This window comes from Theropithecus gelada, chromosome 7b, assembly GCF_003255815.1.
Source record: "Theropithecus gelada isolate Dixy chromosome 7b, Tgel_1.0, whole genome shotgun sequence".
NCBI classification, from domain to species: domain Eukaryota; kingdom Metazoa; phylum Chordata; class Mammalia; order Primates; family Cercopithecidae; genus Theropithecus; species Theropithecus gelada.
This window is the reverse complement of record NC_037675.1, coordinates 25571692-25590947: the sequence shown is the minus strand read 5'-3', so window position 1 is coordinate 25590947 and position 19256 is coordinate 25571692. Positions and strand designations below refer to the sequence as shown.

The window sequence follows — 19256 nt, the reverse complement described above, 5'->3', positions numbered from 1 at the left end:
CCAGAATGAGGGTAATGGAAATGGAAACAGAGGTTTTAAGTGAAAAATTAGGTCCTATAAAAGGACCATATAATTTTAAATGACTCTAAAGAACTGTATTCCAGACACCTGAGTGACTGATGGGATTAATAAATGAGATGGGTATTGGGATATGGCTTATGACAGAAGATGATGCATTTAATTTTAGAACCAGAGAGACAAGGTAACGAGATTTAAATCGGGAAGAATTTAATTGTAAAATCTTACAGAAAAATATGGAAGTCAGCTACACAGAGACAGCAGTTGAAATGAATTATTCGGCTGGGCACGGTGGCTCATGCCTGTAATCCCAGCACTTTGGGAGGCCAAGGCAGGTGGATCACTTGAGCTCAGGAGTTCAAGACCAGCCTGGGCAACATGGTGAAATGCCATCTCTACTAAAAATACAGAAAATCAGCCAGGTGTGGTGGCATGTACCTGTAGTCCCAGCAATTTGGAAGGCTGAGCTGGGAGCATCCCTTGAGCCTGGGAGGTGGACGTTGCAGTGAGCTGAGATGATGCCACTACACTCCAGCCTGGGTGACAGAGTGAGACTGTCTCAAAACAAAAACAAAATGAGGCCAGGCGCAGTGGCTCACACCTGTAATGCCAGCACTTTGGGAGGCCGAGGTGGGTGGATCACCTGAGGTCAGGCGTTCAAGACCAGCCTGGCAAACGTGGCCAAACCCCGTCTCTACTAAAATATAAAAGTTAGCCGGGTGTGGTGGTGGGCGCCTGTAGTCCTAGCTACTTGGGAGGCTGAGGCAGGAGCATCGCTTGTGAGGCGGAGGTTGCAGTGAGCCGAGATCACGCCACTGTACTCCAGCCTGGGCGACAGAGTAAGACTCCATCCCCAAAAAAAGAAGAAAGAATAATTCAAAAAGGGGTCCAACATGGTAGCTCACTGCTGTAATTCCAGCACTTTAGGAGGATGAGGTGGGAAGACCACTTGACCCCAGAAGTTTTAGACCAGCCTGGGCAATACAATAAGACTCCGTCTCCACAAAAAAATAAAACAATTGGCTGGGTATGGTGGTGGTACATGCCTGTAGTCCCAGCTACTCAGGAGGCTCAGATGGGAGGATTGCTTGGGCCTGAGAGGTCAAGACTGCAGCAAGCCGTGATGGCACCACTGCACCCTAAGCCTGGGCGACAGAGTGAGAACCTGTCTCAAACAAGCAAACAAAAAAACGGAACTGTAATAAAAATATGTCACTTACATGGTAATTAACAGCTATCTCTTTTTTTTTTCTTTTTTAAATTATTATTTTCTTCAGATGAGACTAACAGCTATCTCATGTATAACTGCTTTCCTATGTATTTAATAAAGAAATGCAACAAACAAGAGGGGATGGGGGAGAGGGGGAGATACAGATGGGGCACAGAGGCCTGTTTGAAGGCAGAAGGGTAAGTGTTGTAGGAAAGAAGACTGGCAATTTTAGAGAAGTACCATATAAATATGAATTCAAAGAAATAGAAAAACATCTAGAATCTTGCTATTCAAAGTGTAGTTCTCAGACATTCAATATCACCTAGGAGCTTGTGAGATATGCAAAAACCTGTGCCCCATCCTAGACTCACAGAACCATAATCAGCATTTTAGCAAGACCACAGGTGATAGGATATTGTATTTTCTTTTCAAGCTTCCACACACAGCATTGATTTTTTTGTTCAGTTTTTTTTTTTTTTTTGAGACAGTTTCACTCTGTTGTCCAGGCCAGAGGGCAACAGCACAGTCTTGGCTCACTGCAACCTCTGCCTCCCAGGTTCAAGCAATTCTCCTGCCTCAGCCTGTCCAGTGGCTGGGACTACAGGCACGTGCCACCACACCCGGCTAACTTTTGTATTTTTAGTAGAGACGGGGTTTCACCATGTTGGCCAGGCTGGTCTCGAACTTCTGACCTCATGATCCACTTGCCTCAGCCTCCCAAAGTGCTGGGATTACAAGCATGAAACACCATGCCCAGCCTTTCAAACAGTATTTTTTAAACTGCAGGTCTCAACCCATCAGTTGGCAGGTCTAAACCCATCAGTGGGTTATCAAATCAACTTAAAATTGAAAGTTTGAGAGCATATCACAAATAGCAAAGTTTTTGTGTCTCTATGGGTTGTGACATAAAATTTCTTAGTGTGGGGTGACATTTTCAAAAAGTGTACAAAACATTCAACATTAGTAACTTAACTTCTTTGGACCTAGTGGACATGAGAATCCATATGCATTGAAAAGTCAATAAAAGTATTCAATAGGCCGGGCGCGGTGGCTCATGCCTATAATCCCAACACTTTGGGAGGCCAAGGCGAGTGGATCACCAGGTCCAGAGATCGATACCATCCTGGCCAACATGGTGAAACTCCGTCTCCACTAAAAATATAAAATTAGCTGGGCGTGGTGGCATGCCCTGTAGTCCCAGCTACTCAGGAAGCTGAGGCAGCAGAATCGCTCGAACCCGGGAGGCGGAGGTTGCAGTGAGCTGAGATTGCATCACTGCACTCCAGCCTGGTGACAGAGTGAGACCCCGTCTCAAAAAAAAAAAAAAAAAAGTATTCAACAGTGTTTCTCAAGATTTTGACAGTGATTCATACTAAAAAATAATATGAACTAGTAACACCCACTGCGTAATATACATATAAAATAAAATAAAAAATTTCAGGCCTGGCAACAGAGATTCTGTCTCAAAAAAAAAAAAAAAAAAAAAATTAACAAAACAATATCCTTACCTAGCACTAAACTGATGTTTCCTATTTTCTCCCCCCCTCTTCTTTTTTTTGGGGGAGGGTGGGGGAGACAGAGTTTCGCTCTTGTCGCCCAGGCTGTAGTGCAATGGCGCTATCTCAGCTCACTGCAACCTCCGCCTGCCAGGTTCAAGCGATTCTTCTGCCTTAGCCTCCAGAGTAGCTGGAATTATAGGCGCCCACCACCAGGCCGGGCTAATTTTTATATTGTTAGTAGGTGGGGTTTCACCATGTTGGCCAAGCTGGTCTTGAACTCCTGACCTTAGGTGATCCACCCACCTCGGCCTCCCAAAGTGCTGGGATTACAGGCATGAGCCACTGCGCCCAGCCTTTTTTTTCAGGCAGGGTCTGGAGTGCAGTGGTGCCATCACTGCTCACGGCGGCATCGACATTCCAGGATCAATCAATCCTCCCATCTCAGCCTCCCGAATAGCTGGGCCTACAGGCATGCGCCCAGACCCTTGGCTAATTTTTTGTATTTATTGTAGAGACAGGGTTTCGCCATGTTGCCCAGGATGGTCTCGAACTCCTGGGCTCAAGGGATCGGCCCGCCTCGGCCTTCCAAAGTGCTGGGATTACAGGAGTGAGCCACCGCGCCCAGCCTATTTTCTCTTTTTAATGGTGCCAGTGACCCATTCACCTATTAAACTGATGTTACGACTCTTACATAGGTCGCTACTCAACGTTAAAAAAAAAAAAATCATCATTAATATACTATTTTAATACTTGACCTCAAATCTTAGCTAAGAAGTAGTTTGGAAGGACGAGGGAAGACAAGGTTAAGAATGACTATTCTGCACGGTAAACATGCTAAGAAGCTGATGAAATAATGATAGATTTACTTAGCTACAAAAAGGCCAAACTAGCATTAGACTTCATCACTTGTCAGCAGTTTGTTTTTTTGGGGGGGGGGGGGGGCGGCGGGATCTCTGTTTGACTGAAGGCACAAAAGAGGAAACAGCAGATAGGACTAATGAGGGCTGCAATTTGGTGAAGAACCACCACGGGAGTTGAGAGATGCAGATGGAGGAAACCATGGCTAGTACCAAGAACTAGGGCAGCGGTAACTAACCTGCCTCAGCCAAGGAAGTGAGGCTGGTCCAGGATGCCAGGCTCAGAAAGGCAGATGCTGACTGAACACACTCCCCGCTTTGGTTCCTGTAGGACGGGTGAGATACCACACCTTGGCAACCACCAGTAAAGGCTCATAGTCTAGCCCCTGGGAGGCCCCGGTTTCCCCGGGCTAACGTTTTAGGGCTGTGCTCGGAGGTGACCTACGTTAGGGACTGGGAGAAACAGGTACCCTGGGAATGAAGAATGGAGAGCAGCGCTTACTCCAAGAATCTGAGAGACGGGGGAGTCAAGCCGCTGCTAGGCCTTCTCTATGACTGCGGGGGTTCGAATACAGTGAGACCCGACAAAAGCGACCCCATTCTGGGTGACAGCACAGTCTTGGCAAAAAAGCAGGGATGGCAAAAGACCCCAGGGTCGTCAGGTGGGACCCGGGCCCCGCTCTCAAAGCCCTTCTGGGTCCCCCTATTTCCCACCACCCCTCGCGCCGAGCCCTGAGGCAGTCAGCGTCCTCCAGGCTGGGGAAAGGCGTGGTTTTCCTTCCCCACGTCTCCCGTAAGGCACGGTTGCCAGCCCAGTACTACTGCGTCTTGGCAAGGCTGGAGGTGCTCCCACCTTCACTTTAATTAGCATCTTCTTTCCAGTTTGGGGCTGCACACGGATAAATTGCTGCTCCTACCGCTCCGGTCGCTGCTGCCGCACTCCAGCACTCTGCCTGCAAGGGCCACTTCTGCTTCCGGGTCACTGTCTGGCTCCACCCCCCCCCCCCACTGAGTTCCGGAAAGGCTCGGGAGTGCTCCCGCGTTTCGGTTCAGTGACGTCGTAAATTAAAATGAGGCATCCAGTTTAGCTACAGCAGAGATGACGACTCTGCGATTCTGAATCCCTAGCGAGCCCGGGCTAGCGAAAAGTGGGGGCAGAACGAACTACAACTCCCATCGTGCCAGCGGGCGGTCCCGCCCGTTTTCCCCTGGGGATTGTAGTCTAACCGCCCCCCCACGCTTGGATCCAACAGCAACCTCAGTGCGTGAACTCTGTTACCCAGAAGGCCTCGCCTGGCCGCCACCGAAGCTGGAATTCGTCGGCTAGTAGTTCTCGCCGGCTACTAAAGGAACCTGGCGTGGCCCAGAAGGCTCAGCGGGATTGCAGAGGTTAGTTGCTAAGCAAGGTGGTCTTTCGTCAACTGCCTCCTGGACCAAGGCAACAGGAAGTGAGTACCCCTATTCCGGAAACTAGTTATGAACCCTCTCCGCTCCCCGTCGCTAACACTCCTTCGTCCCCGTGGGTCATCCTCTTGCCCCATTGCTCTTTGCAGGGGTGGAAGAAGGAAGTGTAGCGGGGTAAGGAATGCACCGTCAGGGTCTCTCACAACCCCTTCCCAGCTCTTCTCGTCAACAAACAGTACCTGGGATGGAGCCCTAGGGTAATCGCAGCCACGGGATGGGTCGAGGCGACAGGCCTCAGGGACCACACTTCGGCCTTTGCCCGACCTTCCACAGCTTAAGCGAGGAGAGCCCGCCAGCCGTAACAGGGCGTTAAAGCCCAGGGGAAGATTGCTCCTAATGACTTCCTGCCTTCCAGCCCTCAGATTCATCGCTACCCCGAGGCTAAGCGCCATGCCTCATATTGACAACGATGTGAAACTAGACTTCAAGGATGTCCTTTTGAGGCCGAAACGCAGTACCCTTAAGTCTCGAAGTGAGGTGAGCAAGCTTCTCTACATGCTGTTTCTTGACCCCACGCTCCCGATGGGCCACAACCAAGAAAGATGCCTGTCCTTGTCCTAATATGGTACATTTTGTGGATTAATGAAATGCTCAATTTCCTGTTCATATCTGTAGGTGGATCTCACAAGATCCTTTTCATTTCGGAACTCAAAGCAGACATACACTGGGGTTCCCATCATTGCTGCCAATATGGATACTGTGGGCACCTTTGAGATGGCCAAGGTTCTCTGTAAGGTAGGGCTTTCCTCATGCCCCATCCCTATTGGTGTCCAGTTAGCCCAGCTGACTGCAGAGGTGTTTGCATCCCCACGCCCATGCCCAGTCAGCTCTCTGGCAGTTAGCAGTCAGGATGCTCTGATTTACGGTTTTTTCCACTACTAAAGTCCCTTTTTCCGATAAGTTCAAAAGGCTCTCTGAATTAGTGTGATTCAAAGCTAAGTTTTGCTCCCATATTTCTGATATATGAACAGAATTTTCCCTTTTGTCCTGTCTAGCAGTTTGTACACCTTGCCAACTTTTCCCACCACCCAGGTCACCCCCTCCCAGTCACATGCATCCCTTCAGTTACACGATTGTCCACATTGAGCTTTCACTGTTTTCGTCCAGAAACTACAGTTTAAGCATTCAAAAATCCCAACTAGAAGATCCTAGTAGAAGCAGCTTATTAATTTTCTTTAATAAGAACAATTCATTAATAAAATAATACTTCTGCCATTCTTCTTTTTTTTTTTTTTAATCTTCCTCTTCTTTAAGTCCTAGGTTCCTGGGAGTTTCTGGGATGTGCCCCAAATGGGATGTGTTTTTCTTATATACAAGTTGTTCACTTTGAAATGGAAGATGCTGCTCCTATCAGTACTATTACCTGCCTCTATACTTGTTGCTGAGAAGGTAGAGAGTTATCTGGGCACTCTGAGAACATGCACTCTGCTGGTTGATCCATGTAGCCCTGGTTGATGAATTCTGCTACTGTTTGTGGCTCCATTAGTCTTAAGGACCTCATATCCTTTTTTCTATTTTTGATTGCTATGTCTTTGTGGAATGTCTTGTCATTTCTTTGAGGTTGATAGTTATGCAGTTTTGTTTTTACTTTATTTGTATTGCCATTCAGTAACTGCTTAGGAATCTTGCTGTTGCCCACTGTCCATCTGCCCTGACCAGTAGAATTCAGAAATGGTGACTCTGACTGCAGAGTTAACAGACATGCTGTAATACATGAACCTTTTTGGGGACTGTCTTGATGCTTTATGTGGAGCCTGGCTTTCAGTATTGCTGATGAGAGGTAAAGAAATCAGGTTTTAGAGATAAGAGCCAAGTCTCACTGTAATAAAAAGGTTGGATGCAAGCAAACATCTTTTTTTAAGCTTGGTATGTAATCTGATGTGCTCATCATGCCACACTGTGCTAGTATATCTCCAACGTCTGCTGACTTCCTATCCTGTAGTGACTTTTCTTTGCTTATCAGTATGTTGATGATAGAATGTTTGTTGAGAAAGCAGAATTCGATACCAGCTTTAGCTAGACAGTGTTGATCTTTGAGTACGTATGTAGAGCACTTGCTTGTTGCTAGCTAATACATGACTTCCTTGGGTTTCTTGTCAGTTGCAAGATTTGTGCTGTTTCAGCCAACTGCCGTCTCTTGTCTGTTTGCATGTAGACATGTAAAACACAAACACCAGCATTCACAATGGCCTTTGAATGCCTTTCTCAAAGTATTGGGATATTGTTTGCAATTTGTTGAGCTAGAGAATATGAGCTTGATGAGTCATTATATTTTTGAACTTTATTAAAATGGACTGAATGAAACAGATTTTTTAGCTTGATCCATGTCTCCAACTAGGAAATTTGTCCTTTTTTCCACTAGAGATGGAGACAGGATAGGGTAGCCCCTTATCAGCTCTTATCAACCTTAAGCCATTACCTTTGGTGAACATCCAGACCTACTGAATTACTGCTGGTAAATGAACAAGGAGATAACCAAAAATAGTTCAGTACTAGGTTACCTTAGGAGGAGGGGCTGAGTCAGTGCAGAGAAACACAGGTTTCATCCAGCCTCTTCATGGTTCTTTCATGTCTGCTGTCTGTCCCACTGCACCAGCAGCTTGTCAGCTTTTAAGTCGGAAGCAGTGAATGTGCTGGCAGATGAAATCCAACCCAGATCACTCAGTACTTGGATGGGAAATCTGACAAGTACTAGCTTATGATAAAAAGCCTTACTGGTATTTGTAGGGAGAAGACAGGTTGAACTCAAATCCCAGCTCAATCTGACTTCTTCGACTTGTTTCCTCCCCAACTTCAATCATGTCCTCCCTCAGATAGAATAGGTCTGTTTCTAGAAAAAAAGACCTTAAAGTTTTCTCCCTTTGATGCTTCTTTGTCTTCTCCCCAGTTCTCTCTCTTCACTGCTGTCCATAAGCACTACAGCCTTGATCAGTGGCAAGAGTTTGCTGGCCAGAATCCTGACTGTCTTGAGGTAACACTGGGCATACCCTGCGCCCTTCCTTATCCCAGTTTTTTAGCAATTGTATTTTGTCTTTCTGGGGACCAACCCTCACCACTGAGCCACTGGCTGCCCACCAGATCATCTCTGATATGCCAATGGCTCTGTTTCTCCCACAGCATCTGGCTGCCAGCTCAGGCACAGGCTCTTCTGACTTTGAGCAGCTGGAACAGATCCTGGAAGCTATTCCCCAGGTGAAGTATATATGCCTGGATGTGGCAAATGGCTACTCCGAACACTTTGTTGAATTTGTAAAAGATGTACGGAAGCGCTTCCCCCAGCACACCATCATGGTATGTTTCTATTATAGTCGGTACCTTTTTATCTTTTCACTTTCCTGCCACTCCATTTTGCTACATCAGTCCATTTCTCCTCTGCTGCATGATGGTATTCCTAGTCCATTTAATCATGATACTGGATGATTATCCATAGTTCTAAGCTGAAAATGTCTATTTGGTCAGTGTAGTATGTCTGACCCTTGGTTCATAGTCTTTGTAAATCTAGTGTCCCTGATGTCACTCACCAAACCGTGATGGAACATCTGTGCACTGTACATACCTGTGATACATAGACATCTGCCCACTGAAATGGATACATACTACAATCACATAAAAGGGGTCACATGAAAAATGATTTATTTTTTTTACAAGCTTGTAAGAGTGGCCCTCATTTTCTCCACAGCATTGAGGGGTGTGTCTACTGACCATCAAAAGCCAATACAACTGGTCAAATGGGTCTTTAGCCTTCCCTGAAGCCAGACAGGTTCTATGACAGAATGGCTTAAGGACAGTATATGTTTGGGTCTCTTGAGGAAGGGGAGCTAAATCTACTGTAAATCAGATGTGAGCCTGGTCCAATAGTTCCCTTTGCCTCACTGAATGCTCCTCCATGCCACTTCATGTGTCCCTGTTGATCATAGCACCTTGTTGCCTTAGAAAAGTGCATCATGGACCTCGGCTTTACCCTAGGTTCAATGGTGACATTGGCCACTCACCCCCTACCTTGGCTTGGTGTTGGGGGAATGGGTAGGGAGCAGGGTTCTCTGAAGTGGCTAGTGTAAAAGCCCTCAGAGAGCCCAGTAGAGGGGACCTAGGTATCCTTTCTTTGTAATAATGTTGGAAAGTCACAGTCCACACATACTGTATGTGACAATACATGACCTCCTGTTTCTGGTCTTAAGGATGCTGTATTTCAATTGCTCTGTCTCAGGCAGGGAATGTGGTAACAGGAGAGATGGTAGAAGAGCTAATCCTTTCTGGGGCTGACATCATCAAAGTGGGAATTGGGCCAGGTAAGCTGGTTCACTGGGGCCACTGGCTACCCCTTCAGTGGCAAACACCTGTGGAGCACGTCATTCTCAACCTTGTCATGTTCTTCCTAGGCTCTGTGTGTACTACTCGGAAGAAAACTGGAGTGGGGTATCCACAGCTCAGTGCAGTAATGGAGTGTGCAGATGCTGCTCATGGCCTCAAAGGCCACATCATTTCAGTAAGGCTCAAGGGCAGGGTAGGGTATAAGCTGGGTTTCTGCAGGGTATGGAGGTGGCAGAGATGGATTAGAATTCCTGGGTTTGGCTGGGCGCGGTGGCTCACGCCTGTAATCCCAGCACTTTGGGAGGCTGAGACAGGCGGATCATGAGGTCAGGAGATAAGAGACCATACTGCCTAACATGGTGAAACCCCGTCTCTACTAAAAATACAAAAAAATTAGCCGAGCATGTTGGCAGGCGCCTGTACTCCCAGCTACTCGGGAGGCTAAGGCAGAAGAATGGCATGAACCTGGGAGGCGGAGCTTGCAGCGAGCCGAGATCGTGCAACTGCACTCCAGCCTGGGCGACGGAGCGAGACTCCACGTCAAAAAAAAAAAGAATTCCCGGGTTCTTGTTGGCTTTGAGTTGGGCTGTTGGGACATCGCTGAGGGCTTGGGAAATCCATGTTGTGTTCATAGTGCTCTTACTTTGCAGGATGGAGGTTGCAGCTGTCCTGGGGATGTGGCCAAGGCTTTTGGTAAGAAGCTTGAGGGCACGGAAGGATGATTCTGTACAAGAGGATGAGTCACCTCTGAGGGTCTAAGAGAGGCTCAGGAAGTCATTCAGATTATTTCATAATATGAATTAGTAACTCTGAAGTCTATGGTATCACCTGGGGCAGCCAGCAGGGGACATCTGAGATTCCAAGTGTGGGCCAGGGCCATCTGACCATCTCCTAGATTGCTGCACAGTGCAGACTCCTGAGCCCCAGCCATACCTAAAAATATTAGGTGCTGAGGAATGGGACAGCACATCTGCATTTTTCATTTTGCACAGCCTCCCAGGAGACCATTACTCCCGTTAAAGTTGGGGATCTTTGCTCTTGGGACACATGAAATGAGTCTTACTTAGCTGGGCACAGTAAAATGAAATGACCAGACGATGGTAAAAACAGCAAAAGGAGAAAGCGAAAGCCAGGCAGGGACTCTCCAGAGGCTCTTTTTTAAATCTTGGGGAAATCATACCCACTGAGGAATAGAGGCCAGAGCAGATCAGACCTGCATGGATTGTGGGTCAGCTAGGGGAGCAGAAAGAGGGAGATGCTGGGATCATTGTCAGGACTGAGAATATGGTGTGAGTTGCTTTTGAGGGTGGCCATATGAACACCTTGGCCAGATTAATCTCTTTTCCCTCTCCATGATGGTGGCAGGGGCAGGAGCTGACTTCGTGATGCTAGGTGGCATGCTGGCTGGACATAGTGAGTCAGGTGGTGAGCTCATCGAGAGGGACGGCAAGAAGTACAAGCTCTTCTATGGAATGAGTTCTGAAATGGCCATGAAGAAGTATGCTGGGGGCGTGGCTGAGTACAGGTATGTGTGGAGGCCCAGGAGCTTAGTAATAGTATGGAGGCAGAACTCATGGCTGCTGAGAGGGGGATGGTACAGTTCTGAGGAGAAGCATGGTGAACCAGGGCTCAATGCTAGGGTCTAGGGAAAAGTCCCTGGACTTAAGGAATCCAGAAGGAGGAGATAATAAAGTTTTTCCTACTTTAAGAGCCTCAGAGGGAAAGACAGTGGAAGTTCCTTTTAAAGGAGATGTGGAACATACCATCCGAGACATCCTAGGAGGGATCCGCTCTACGTGTACCTATGTGGGAGCAGCTAAGCTCAAAGAGTTGAGCAGAAGAACTACCTTCATCCGAGTCACCCAGCAGGTGAATCCAATCTTCAGTGAGGTGCGCTAGACCTGGGCAGTTCTACCCTCCCAAGGCACAAGTACTCTACCATGGGGCATCCCAAGTGGGCTCCTCACCCATCCCAGCTACTGCAGCTCTGTATTACTTTGTCATTTCCTGTTGTCTCACTCCTGAGGGCTCCTGCAGTAACTCTGTACTTCTCTATCTGCACACACAAAATGCCCAAGACACTCACTGGGGAGGAAGCAAGGAAGAAAATAGTCTGAGAAAATGATGCAAGATAATCAAATGGGAATCTGGGGACCCAACATCCTGAAGATTATTAAAAGGAAAAGATGCTGATTGGTACATAAGTCTCTTATGTGGCCTTGGTCTAGAGGAGGCAGGCTTTTAGAATCATGTTTTGTTAATCTGCTTCACTAAATGGGACCTTCACATATCTAAAAAGCTCTGAAGTGTTTGTATATTTGAAATACCTCAATAAAGAGAGAGCTCATTGACTGTAAAGAGATGCTGGGGCTTTCTGTACAAGGCTAGCATCTGGATGCTGTTGCAGAGTGGGTGGTGGTAGGGTCAGCACTGACCCAGTGGGGTCAAGAACAATGAGTATTATTCCCATGAAGTATCTCCATTCTAGTGCCACCACCCCCAGATAATCTGGCAGCATGAGAATTTACAAAGTATATTCTGGCATTAGGACACATATTTCCAGAATACCAAAGGACATTTCTCTTCCAGGCTCTCAACCTTGCTAACCCTTTTAGGCACAGCTGAACAACACTTAGCAAGGGAAGTAAAAAAGGCAAAGGGATCCTTCCAGTTTGGAAGGGCCAGTTCTGTTTCTAAGGAATGACCTATGCTGACCTTACGGAAACCTTAATTCCCCTCCTTCACATCAAGGCAGTATTTTAACAAATCCAAAGTTTAATTATTAAGCATTACAAATATTTTTAGCAGTGTAGTCAGGCAATCCAAGCCTGGACTTCCACTCCATTCCTACTAAACTACTTGCAGAGCTGAAGAGGCAGGAGACAGGCAGAGTACAAAGGGCATTTTAGTTCTATCACAGGGGTCTAGAGCTGTCTCTACAGTCATAGGAAGGAACAGGCATGGCACCGTGGCCAGAAGAGGGTAGGTATTCACAGAAAGTGGGGATCAAGGTGTCAAACTTTGTCTTCTGATAGTTTTCCAGAGATTCCTGTACAGAAGGGAGCAGGGAGATCCTACCATCTGAAACCATTCCCTGAGCCCTCGGAATTCTGAAGCATGTGGATTTCTCAGTCTTGTTCTACCCATCCGCCTTCCCCAGCTTTCTGCTTCTTCCTACTCACCTTTCCTTCCCCCTGGCCATTTTCTTCCTCATCAGAGTCTAAAACCAAGTCCCCTATGGTAATGATGGAGCTGCACAGAGATGGAGGACACACTGTAGGAGGGAAACCAGAATCAAACTACTACTTCTAGATGAACACAGGCTCTTGAGAGTCTCCAAGAGAGGAGGCTGTTAATCCAATCCTGACTCAGACTACCTACCTGGCTTCCTGGCCCTAGGAGGTAATAATGATAGTCTCAGGGGGTCCATGTAGCAATCCAAGCAATTCCTGAGGTGAGAGCAAGCAAAGAGGATAGGATGAAGGGAAGGCAGGCAAAGAATGTGCTCCTAGTAAAGAGAAGCAACTCTGTTCCACTCACTCCTTTTGCTCTGTGGCAGGCAAGTCAACTGGGTTCTCCTTCAGAGCCCTTCCCCCCAGGGTCTGGCATGGACTCTTAGACTTCCCAGTAGAGGCTGCTCTTGTGCCCACGGCTAGGTCTGCTGTGTATATCGCATGTTCTTCCTTGCTCTCAGGCTTAGATATGACCTGGGTTGGTGAGCCCAGATTCCTAAAGGGAAACAGCATGACTGTGGGGCGCTCCTTATGGCCTCCCCTAGTGGACGCCCATTGGGACTGGACTCTTCGTCGGCCTAAAGGGGCCAGATTGAAGTGGCGGCCAGCTAGAGGTTCTGGGTGCGTCCTTGAAGATGGTCCCTGAGGAAGACATGGGCCAGGCTTGGCTTTTGGCAGAGGATTGTGGAGTGCTAGTCTTTGTTGCTGAGGATTCTGTTCCATGAGCTCAGCCAGGTTCACTGAGTCAGTAACAGAGCACTCTGAAAAAGAAAATGAGGCCCCTTATAAAGAGAACAGATAGTAACAGAATAACTGCTTTCTTATGCCTGGAGCCCATGGAACCATTCCAATGGACTGCCTCAAAAGGTCTCATGCTAAACACTACACCTCCAAATTCCCAGTACCTGGAAGTGGCCACCCCATGTCCACACCATATTGTCTCCAGGCAAGAGAAGAGGTGATAGAGACTCCAGGCTGCATCCAACTCAGCACATCCTGAAGCTGTGGGCAGGGATAGAGGTATAAAGACCACAGTCCTTCATACAACCACCCCACACTCTGCTCTTACATGTTTTGCCCCAATAAAACCTGCTGTGCCTGCGGTGTAGGCAGTGCTTTCTCCAGCTGACACAAGTACTCAAAAAGCAGTTTTTCCATGGCAGCCAGAAAGGGTTCCCCATATTCTTGTTCAAGTTCCTGCAGCAGAGGAGAGTAGATCAAAAGTGGGTTAGTGGCCAGGCATGGTGGCTCACGCCTGTAATCCTGGCACTTTGGGAGGCCGAGGTGGGAGGATCACTTGAGGTCAGGAGTTCGAGACCAGCCTGGCCAACATGGTGAAACCCCATCTCTACTAAAATACAAAAATTAGCTGGGCATCTATAATACCAGTTACTCAGGAGGCTGAAGCAGGAGAACCGCTTGAACCTGGGAGGCAGAGGTTGCAGGGAGCTGAGATTGTGCCACTGCACTCCAGCCTGGGCAACAAAGCAAGACTCCCTCTCAAAAAAAAAAAAAAAAAAAAAGGGGTGGGTTAGAGAAAATAGTCACATAATAGCCTTCAAACCAGTCTCACCTGCAGCTTCGAGGCCAAATCCACAGGAGCCTCTGACAGCTGCTTCACCTGTTGGTAAAAAGTCTCCTGTGCCTCCAAAATCTTCCTCAGATCCTGCTTTGTCTGTTGAGGATATAGAAGACAGAGAAGTTAACACCAACATCCAGTAGACAGGAGGAGCAACTTTGCTGCACCAAGTTGAACTGGGGTCAGGGCTTGTTCGGGGATTACTCACAGCCTTGGGATCCCGCACTATAGGTCCAGATTCTGGAAAGTGGTGATTCAGGGTTTTCAGGACTTGGGCCCAAGGCCGGCCCTGCAGGATCAGCTCCACCACCACCTGTATGGTACTGAATTCAGAATCCCCACTTCGGGGCAAGCTGACCTTTTCCAACTAGTCTCATCCCCAAGCTGTGGGCCCTTTTCAGGTGCTCGCATCCCGCCCCTTTCTTTCCCCTTCCAGGTCCTACTTGCTCCAATACCTTGGCCTTTAGGCCCATACAAAGGCGTTCGTGGTGCCGGTAGCGAACCAAGCCAGGGGCAACAGCGCGCAGAGATCGCAGAAACTCCAGTACTCGGGGAAAATGTTCCACACAGCGTCCGCGCACAACCTGCCAGCTAGCTGCGGCGGCGAACCGTAGAGCTGCAGGACCGGCCCCCGGGGGCGTAGCCATGGTCGGCGAGCTCCGCCCTGAGGCGGTCCCTCCAGGTTCCTCACCCGGATGGGTGAGGCTTTCCGATCACTCCTAGGGGCGGGGCTTCTGGCAACACTCTGTGGCTCGGGTTTGTCGGCTCTGGGTACCTCGCGATCCGACTCGGCTCCCTTCCATAGGCCCCCAGAATTCTGGGGGAGGGGGTCTTCTGGCTCAGGCTGGAGGAGCCTGAGTGGAAAAGCTGGCCGTCCCAGTGGTACTGGGTCGCTCAGCTTTAAACACCGCCTCTGTCTCGAGCCCAAGGGTGCCTCACTTCCGGCTCCGCTACTAGCTTCCCTTGCCCCGGAAAAGGGCGGTAAGAGGGAGCCAATGGGTGGCCACAGAGGGAACTGTGACGGTGCGTCAGAAGGCCACGCCCCAGCGGATCTGGCGCTGCCTGCTCGCTGCGCCCTGCGCCCTCTGCCGGCTGACTTGAATTGGCCGCTGAGACTGTTGTAGCCGCTCGTCTGGGTCCTCCTAGCCTCGATTTCTTCTGCGGAGAAGCCCCGTCACTCCCCTGAGGCTCGACTTCCTAGTCTGTGAAACGAGGATCGTGCCACCGCCTCTTCCCACTGTCTTCACCCGTCGAAATTCAGTTCCTTAAATCCCAGACCCTAGCCGGCGTCTACAAAGCCTTCCCCTGCGCACGTCGCTTCCAGTAGGAATTCGACTGTTCCTTTTATAAAACGGAAGAGGGCTCCCGCCCTTAAAAAGTAAAATACAGGCCGGGCGTGGTGGCTTGTGTCTAATCCCAGCGCTTTGAGAGGCCGAGGCAAGAGGGTCACTTGAGCCCAGGAGCTCCAGACCAGCCTGGGCGACGTGGTGAATGAAACCCCGTCTCTGCTAAAAATACAAAAATTAGCCAGGCGTGGTGGCAGGCCCCTGTAAATCCCAGCTACTCGGGAGGCCGAGGCCAGGAGACTGGAGGTGGCAGTGAGCCGCGATCTTGCCTCTGCATTACAGCCTGGGGGACAGAGGGACAATCCCTCTCAAAAAAAAAAAAAAAAGGAAGAAGAAATAGAATACAGGCTGGGGGGGCGGGGCACGGTGACTCACACCTGTAATCCCAACACTTTGGGAGGTCGAGATGGGGGGATCGATCCGCTTGAGCCCAGGAGTTCCAGACCAGACAGGGTCACATGGTGAGACTCTATCTCTACTGAAAATAAAAAAAAACTAGCCGGGCGTAGTGGCATGTCTGTAGTCCCAGCTACTCAGGGGGCTGAGGTGGGAGGATTGTTTGAGCCAGGAAGGTTGAGACTTCAGTGACTGCACTCCAGCCTAAGTGATAGAGTGAGATGGGGTCTCACACACACACACACACACATTAAATGGTTTCTTGTTTTAGGATTCTGTTGTGCACTGAACTTGTCAGCCCCTTAATGTAATTGACTGCTCTCCTTGACTGTCTCTTTGTCATCCTTCCCGGTGCCTCTCATTTCCATCAGCAAGCACAGAACCTAACGCACAGCTTACACTCCTTAGTTGTTGGCTGGATTAGTTGCCTGCCTTGACCACTTTACAAGGATTTAGTGAAACTGCTCCGTCTTTAGCCCATGTCTTCCATTCCCAGAGATAATGATTCACACATCCTTGTCTCCGCCCCAGATGAGTCTCAGCTGATCCGGCCATTGGACTGCCTAAGAAACACCCAGTCCCAAAGTACCCCAAATTGGATATGTGTGAAATTGTAGTTATCTTCCTTTTTTCCTTTATTTATTCCTTCTCTAATGTTCTTTCTTATGTAGATCTGAACTTCTGACATGTCGTTTTCCTTTTTTTTTTTTTGTCACCCAGGCTGGAGTGCAGTGGAGCGATCTCGGCTGACTGCAAGCTCCGTCTCCCGGGTTTACGCCATTCTCCTGCCTCAGCCTCCCGAGTAGCTGGGACTACAGGCGCCTGCCACCACGCCTGGCTTATTTTTTGTATTTTTAGTAGAGACGGGGTTTCACCGTGGTCTTGATGTCCTGACCTCGTGATCCGCCCGCCTCAGCCTCCCAAAGTGCTGGGATTACAGGCGTGAGCCACCGCGCCCGGCTTTTTTTTTTTTTTTTTGGAGGTGGGGAGACAGTCTTGCTCTGTTGCTCAGGCTGGAGTGCAGTTATCTTGGCTCACTGCAACCTCTGCCTCCTGGGCTCAAGTGATCCTGCTGCCTCAGCCTCCCGAGTAGCTGGGGCTACAGGCATGCACCACCATGCCTGGCTCATTTTTTTCTATTTTTTTTGGAGAGACAAGTCTACGTTGCCCAGGCTGGTCTCGAATTCCTGGACTCAAGCCATCTTCCCACCTCGGCCTCCCAAAGTGTTGGGATCACAGACATGAGCCACTGCATGCAGTCCCCAGCTAATTTTTTAAAAAATCTTTTTTGGGTGCTGATGAGTTGATGAGTGCAGCACACCAACATGGCACAAGTATACATATGTAACAAACCTGCATGTTGTGCACATGTACCCTAGAACTTAAAGTATAATTTAAAAAATATATATTTTTTGGTGGGTGTGGTGGCTCATGCCTGTAATCCCAGTACTTTGGGAGGCTGAAGTGGGAGGATCACTTGAGGCCAGGAGTTTGAGACCCGCCTGGGCAACACAGTGAGACCCTGACTCTAGGAAATAAAAAGAAAAATGTGTTTTGTAGAGAAGGGGTCTCTCTGTGTTGCCCAGCTTGGTCTATCTTCATTTTTTGTTTTTGGTATTTATCCTGCTTGGTATTCTCTGAGCTTCCTGGATCTGTGTTTTGTGTCTATCATTAATTTGGGGAAATTCTCAGTTATTATTGCCACATTTCTTCCGTTCCTTTGTTTTTTTCTCTGCCATTCTGATTATGTGTATGCTACACCTTCTATAATTGTCCTACAATTCTTGGATATTCTGTTTTCATTTTTTTTTTTCTCATTGCATTTCAGCTTTGGAAATTTCTGTTGACATTTCTTCAAGCGCACCATGTTCTTTGGCCGTGTCCAGTCTATTCATGAGCCCATCACAGGCATTCTTCATTTCTGTTACAGTGGGTTTTTTGGTTTGTTTGTTTTTTGAGACAGTGTCTCGCTTTGTTGCTCAGGTTGGAGTGCAGTGGCTCAATATCAACTCACTGCAAACTGTGCCTCCCAAGTTCAAGTGATTCTGGTGCCTCAGCCTCCCAAGTAGGTGGGACTACAGGTCGTATGCCACCACGCCCGGCTAATTTTTGTTTTAATAGAGATGGGGTTTTGCCATGTTGCCCAGGCTGGTCTCGAATTCCTGACCTCATGTGATCCACCTGCCATGGCCTCCCCAAGTGCTAGGATTACAGGTGTGAGCCACCATGCCTGGCTGAATTATTCATTTTCAGTTGCTGTCTCTGTGTAGCTGACTTATTGGGAGTCCAAGGCAGGTGGACTGCTTGAGTCCAGGAGTTTGAGACCAACCTGGGCAAAATGGCAAGACCCCCGTCTCTACAAAAAAAAATTTTTTTAACTAGCCAGGGTTAGATATACACACCTATAACCCCAGTTACTCAGGAGGCTGATGTAGGAGGACTGCCTGAGCCCAGGAGGTTGAGGTTGCAGTGAGCTGTAATCCAGCCTGGTTGCAATGAACTGCACTCCAGCCTGGGCAACAGAGTGAGAATGAATGCAATGGATGTATTTCAAAATGGCTACTTTCCTCTTCCCCTCTGCCAGAATCATGGGGCGGGAGGTGGGGATGGGGTGGGGTGGGGATGGGGTGGGGTGGGGCGGGGGTTCTCCAGTTTTCACTGTGGGATCCTGGTAAAACTTGTGGCCATGTGCCATGGCTCACACCTAGGATTGCTTGAGGCTAGGAGTTCAAGACCAGTCGGGGAAACTTAGTGAGACCTTGTCTCTACAAATAAAAAAAATCTAAAAGCTAGCCAGGCGACCGGACACAGTGGCTCACACCTGTAATCCCAGCACTTCGGGAGGCTGAGGTGGGTGGGTCACAAGGTCAAGAAATCAAGACCATCCTGGCCAACATGGTGAAACTCCATCTCTACTAAAAATACAAAAATTAGCTGGGCATGGTGGCGCGCATCTGTAATCCCAGGTACTCAGGAGGCTGAGGCAGGAGAATCACTTGAACCTGGGAGGCGGAGGTTGCAGTGAGCCGAGATCGCACCACTGCACGATCTGCCTGGTGACAGAGCGAGACTCCATCTCAAAAAAAAAAAAAAAAAAGCCAGGCATGGGCTAAAGACACCTTTAGTCCTAGCTACTTGGGCTGAGGCAGGAGGATTGCTTGAGCCCAGGAGTTGGAGGCTGCAGTGAGCTGTGATTGCACCACTGCATTCCAGCCTGGGTAAAACAAAAACAAGAAACAAAAAATAAAAAACAAAAACCAAAAAAAGGGTAGGGTCCCCCTAAGAATGGGAATGGGACCCCTAGATTTTTTTTTTTTTTTTTTTTTTTTTTTTTTTTTTTTTT

General features: G+C 48.4%; 3 protein-coding genes and 1 long non-coding RNA gene across 13 annotated transcripts in view; 2 read left to right on the top strand and 2 right to left on the bottom strand.

Moving 5' to 3' along the window:
• Positions 1–208: 208 nt before the first annotated feature.
• On the bottom strand, positions 209–4542 carry LOC112628485. The gene is made up of 3 exons (XR_003120433.1): positions 4438–4542; positions 3824–3909; positions 209–1183 (listed from the first exon to the last, which is right to left on the bottom strand). It is a non-coding gene; the product is annotated as an uncharacterized LOC112628485 (long non-coding RNA).
• A 61-nt stretch (positions 4543–4603) lies between these two features.
• Positions 4604–11717, top strand: GMPR2 (guanosine monophosphate reductase 2). Of its 9 annotated transcripts, none has more exons than XM_025391279.1 (11): positions 4604–4973; positions 5404–5525; positions 5664–5783; positions 6303–6437; positions 7936–8019; positions 8166–8339; positions 9256–9337; positions 9428–9534; positions 10010–10052; positions 10725–10884; positions 11069–11717. In XM_025391279.1, exons 4-11 carry the CDS (start codon positions 6339–6341, stop codon positions 11256–11258), a joined length of 939 nt encoding a protein of 312 aa, XP_025247064.1. In that variant the 5' UTR covers positions 4604–4973; positions 5404–5525; positions 5664–5783; positions 6303–6338; the 3' UTR covers positions 11259–11717. The 9 variants fall into 9 exon arrangements, with proteins under 9 accessions (XP_025247064.1, XP_025247063.1, XP_025247058.1 ...); XM_025391278.1 differs by having other exon boundaries at positions 4604–5032; XM_025391280.1 differs by lacking the exon at positions 4604–4973 and adding an exon at positions 5057–5162.
• Positions 11718–12116: 399 nt separating this feature from the next.
• TINF2 (TERF1 interacting nuclear factor 2) lies at positions 12117–15560 on the bottom strand. Of its 2 annotated transcripts, XM_025391269.1 has the most exons (9): positions 14627–15560; positions 14380–14484; positions 14166–14267; positions 13682–13789; positions 13498–13594; positions 12900–13353; positions 12741–12808; positions 12542–12633; positions 12117–12408 (listed from the first exon to the last, which is right to left on the bottom strand). In XM_025391269.1, the coding sequence occupies exons 1-9, from the start codon at positions 14816–14818 to the stop codon at positions 12274–12276; spliced, it is 1353 nt and encodes a 450-aa protein (XP_025247054.1). In that variant the 5' UTR covers positions 14819–15560; the 3' UTR covers positions 12117–12273. The 2 variants fall into 2 exon arrangements, with proteins under 2 accessions (XP_025247054.1, XP_025247055.1); XM_025391270.1 differs by lacking the exon at positions 14380–14484.
• The window catches only part of NEDD8 (neural precursor cell expressed, developmentally down-regulated 8), a 24079-nt gene continuing 19639 nt past the window's right edge, over positions 14817–19256 (top strand). The window contains exon 1 of the mRNA XM_025391132.1: positions 14817–14870. Within this exon, the coding sequence (XP_025246917.1) occupies positions 14817–14870 (54 nt within the window). The remainder of the gene's footprint in view (positions 14871–19256) is intronic.

Bases quoted from the DNA above. Each gene is read 5' to 3' on its own strand.
- GMPR2 (XM_025391271.1), top strand. From the start codon at position 5,385: ATGACTTCCTGCCTTCCAGCCCTCAGATTCATCGCTACCCCGAGGCTA. The intron at 5,526-5,663 runs GTGAGCAAGCTT...TCATATCTGTAG, and splicing joins CCCTTAAGTCTCGAAGTGAG to GTGGATCTCACAAGATCCTT. The intron at 10,885-11,068 runs GTATGTGTGGAG...TCCTACTTTAAG, and splicing joins GGGGGCGTGGCTGAGTACAG to AGCCTCAGAGGGAAAGACAG.
- TINF2 (XM_025391269.1), bottom strand. From the start codon at position 14,818: ATGGCTACGCCCCCGGGGGCCGGTCCTGCAGCTCTACGGTTCGCCGCC. The intron at 12,809-12,899 runs GTGAGTGGAACA...CTCTCACCTCAG, and splicing joins CCTGCCACAGAGCAAAAGGA to GAATTGCTTGGATTGCTACA. The intron at 12,409-12,541 runs GTGAGTAGGAAG...CCTTCTGTACAG, and splicing joins ATGGCCAGGGGGAAGGAAAG to GAATCTCTGGAAAACTATCA.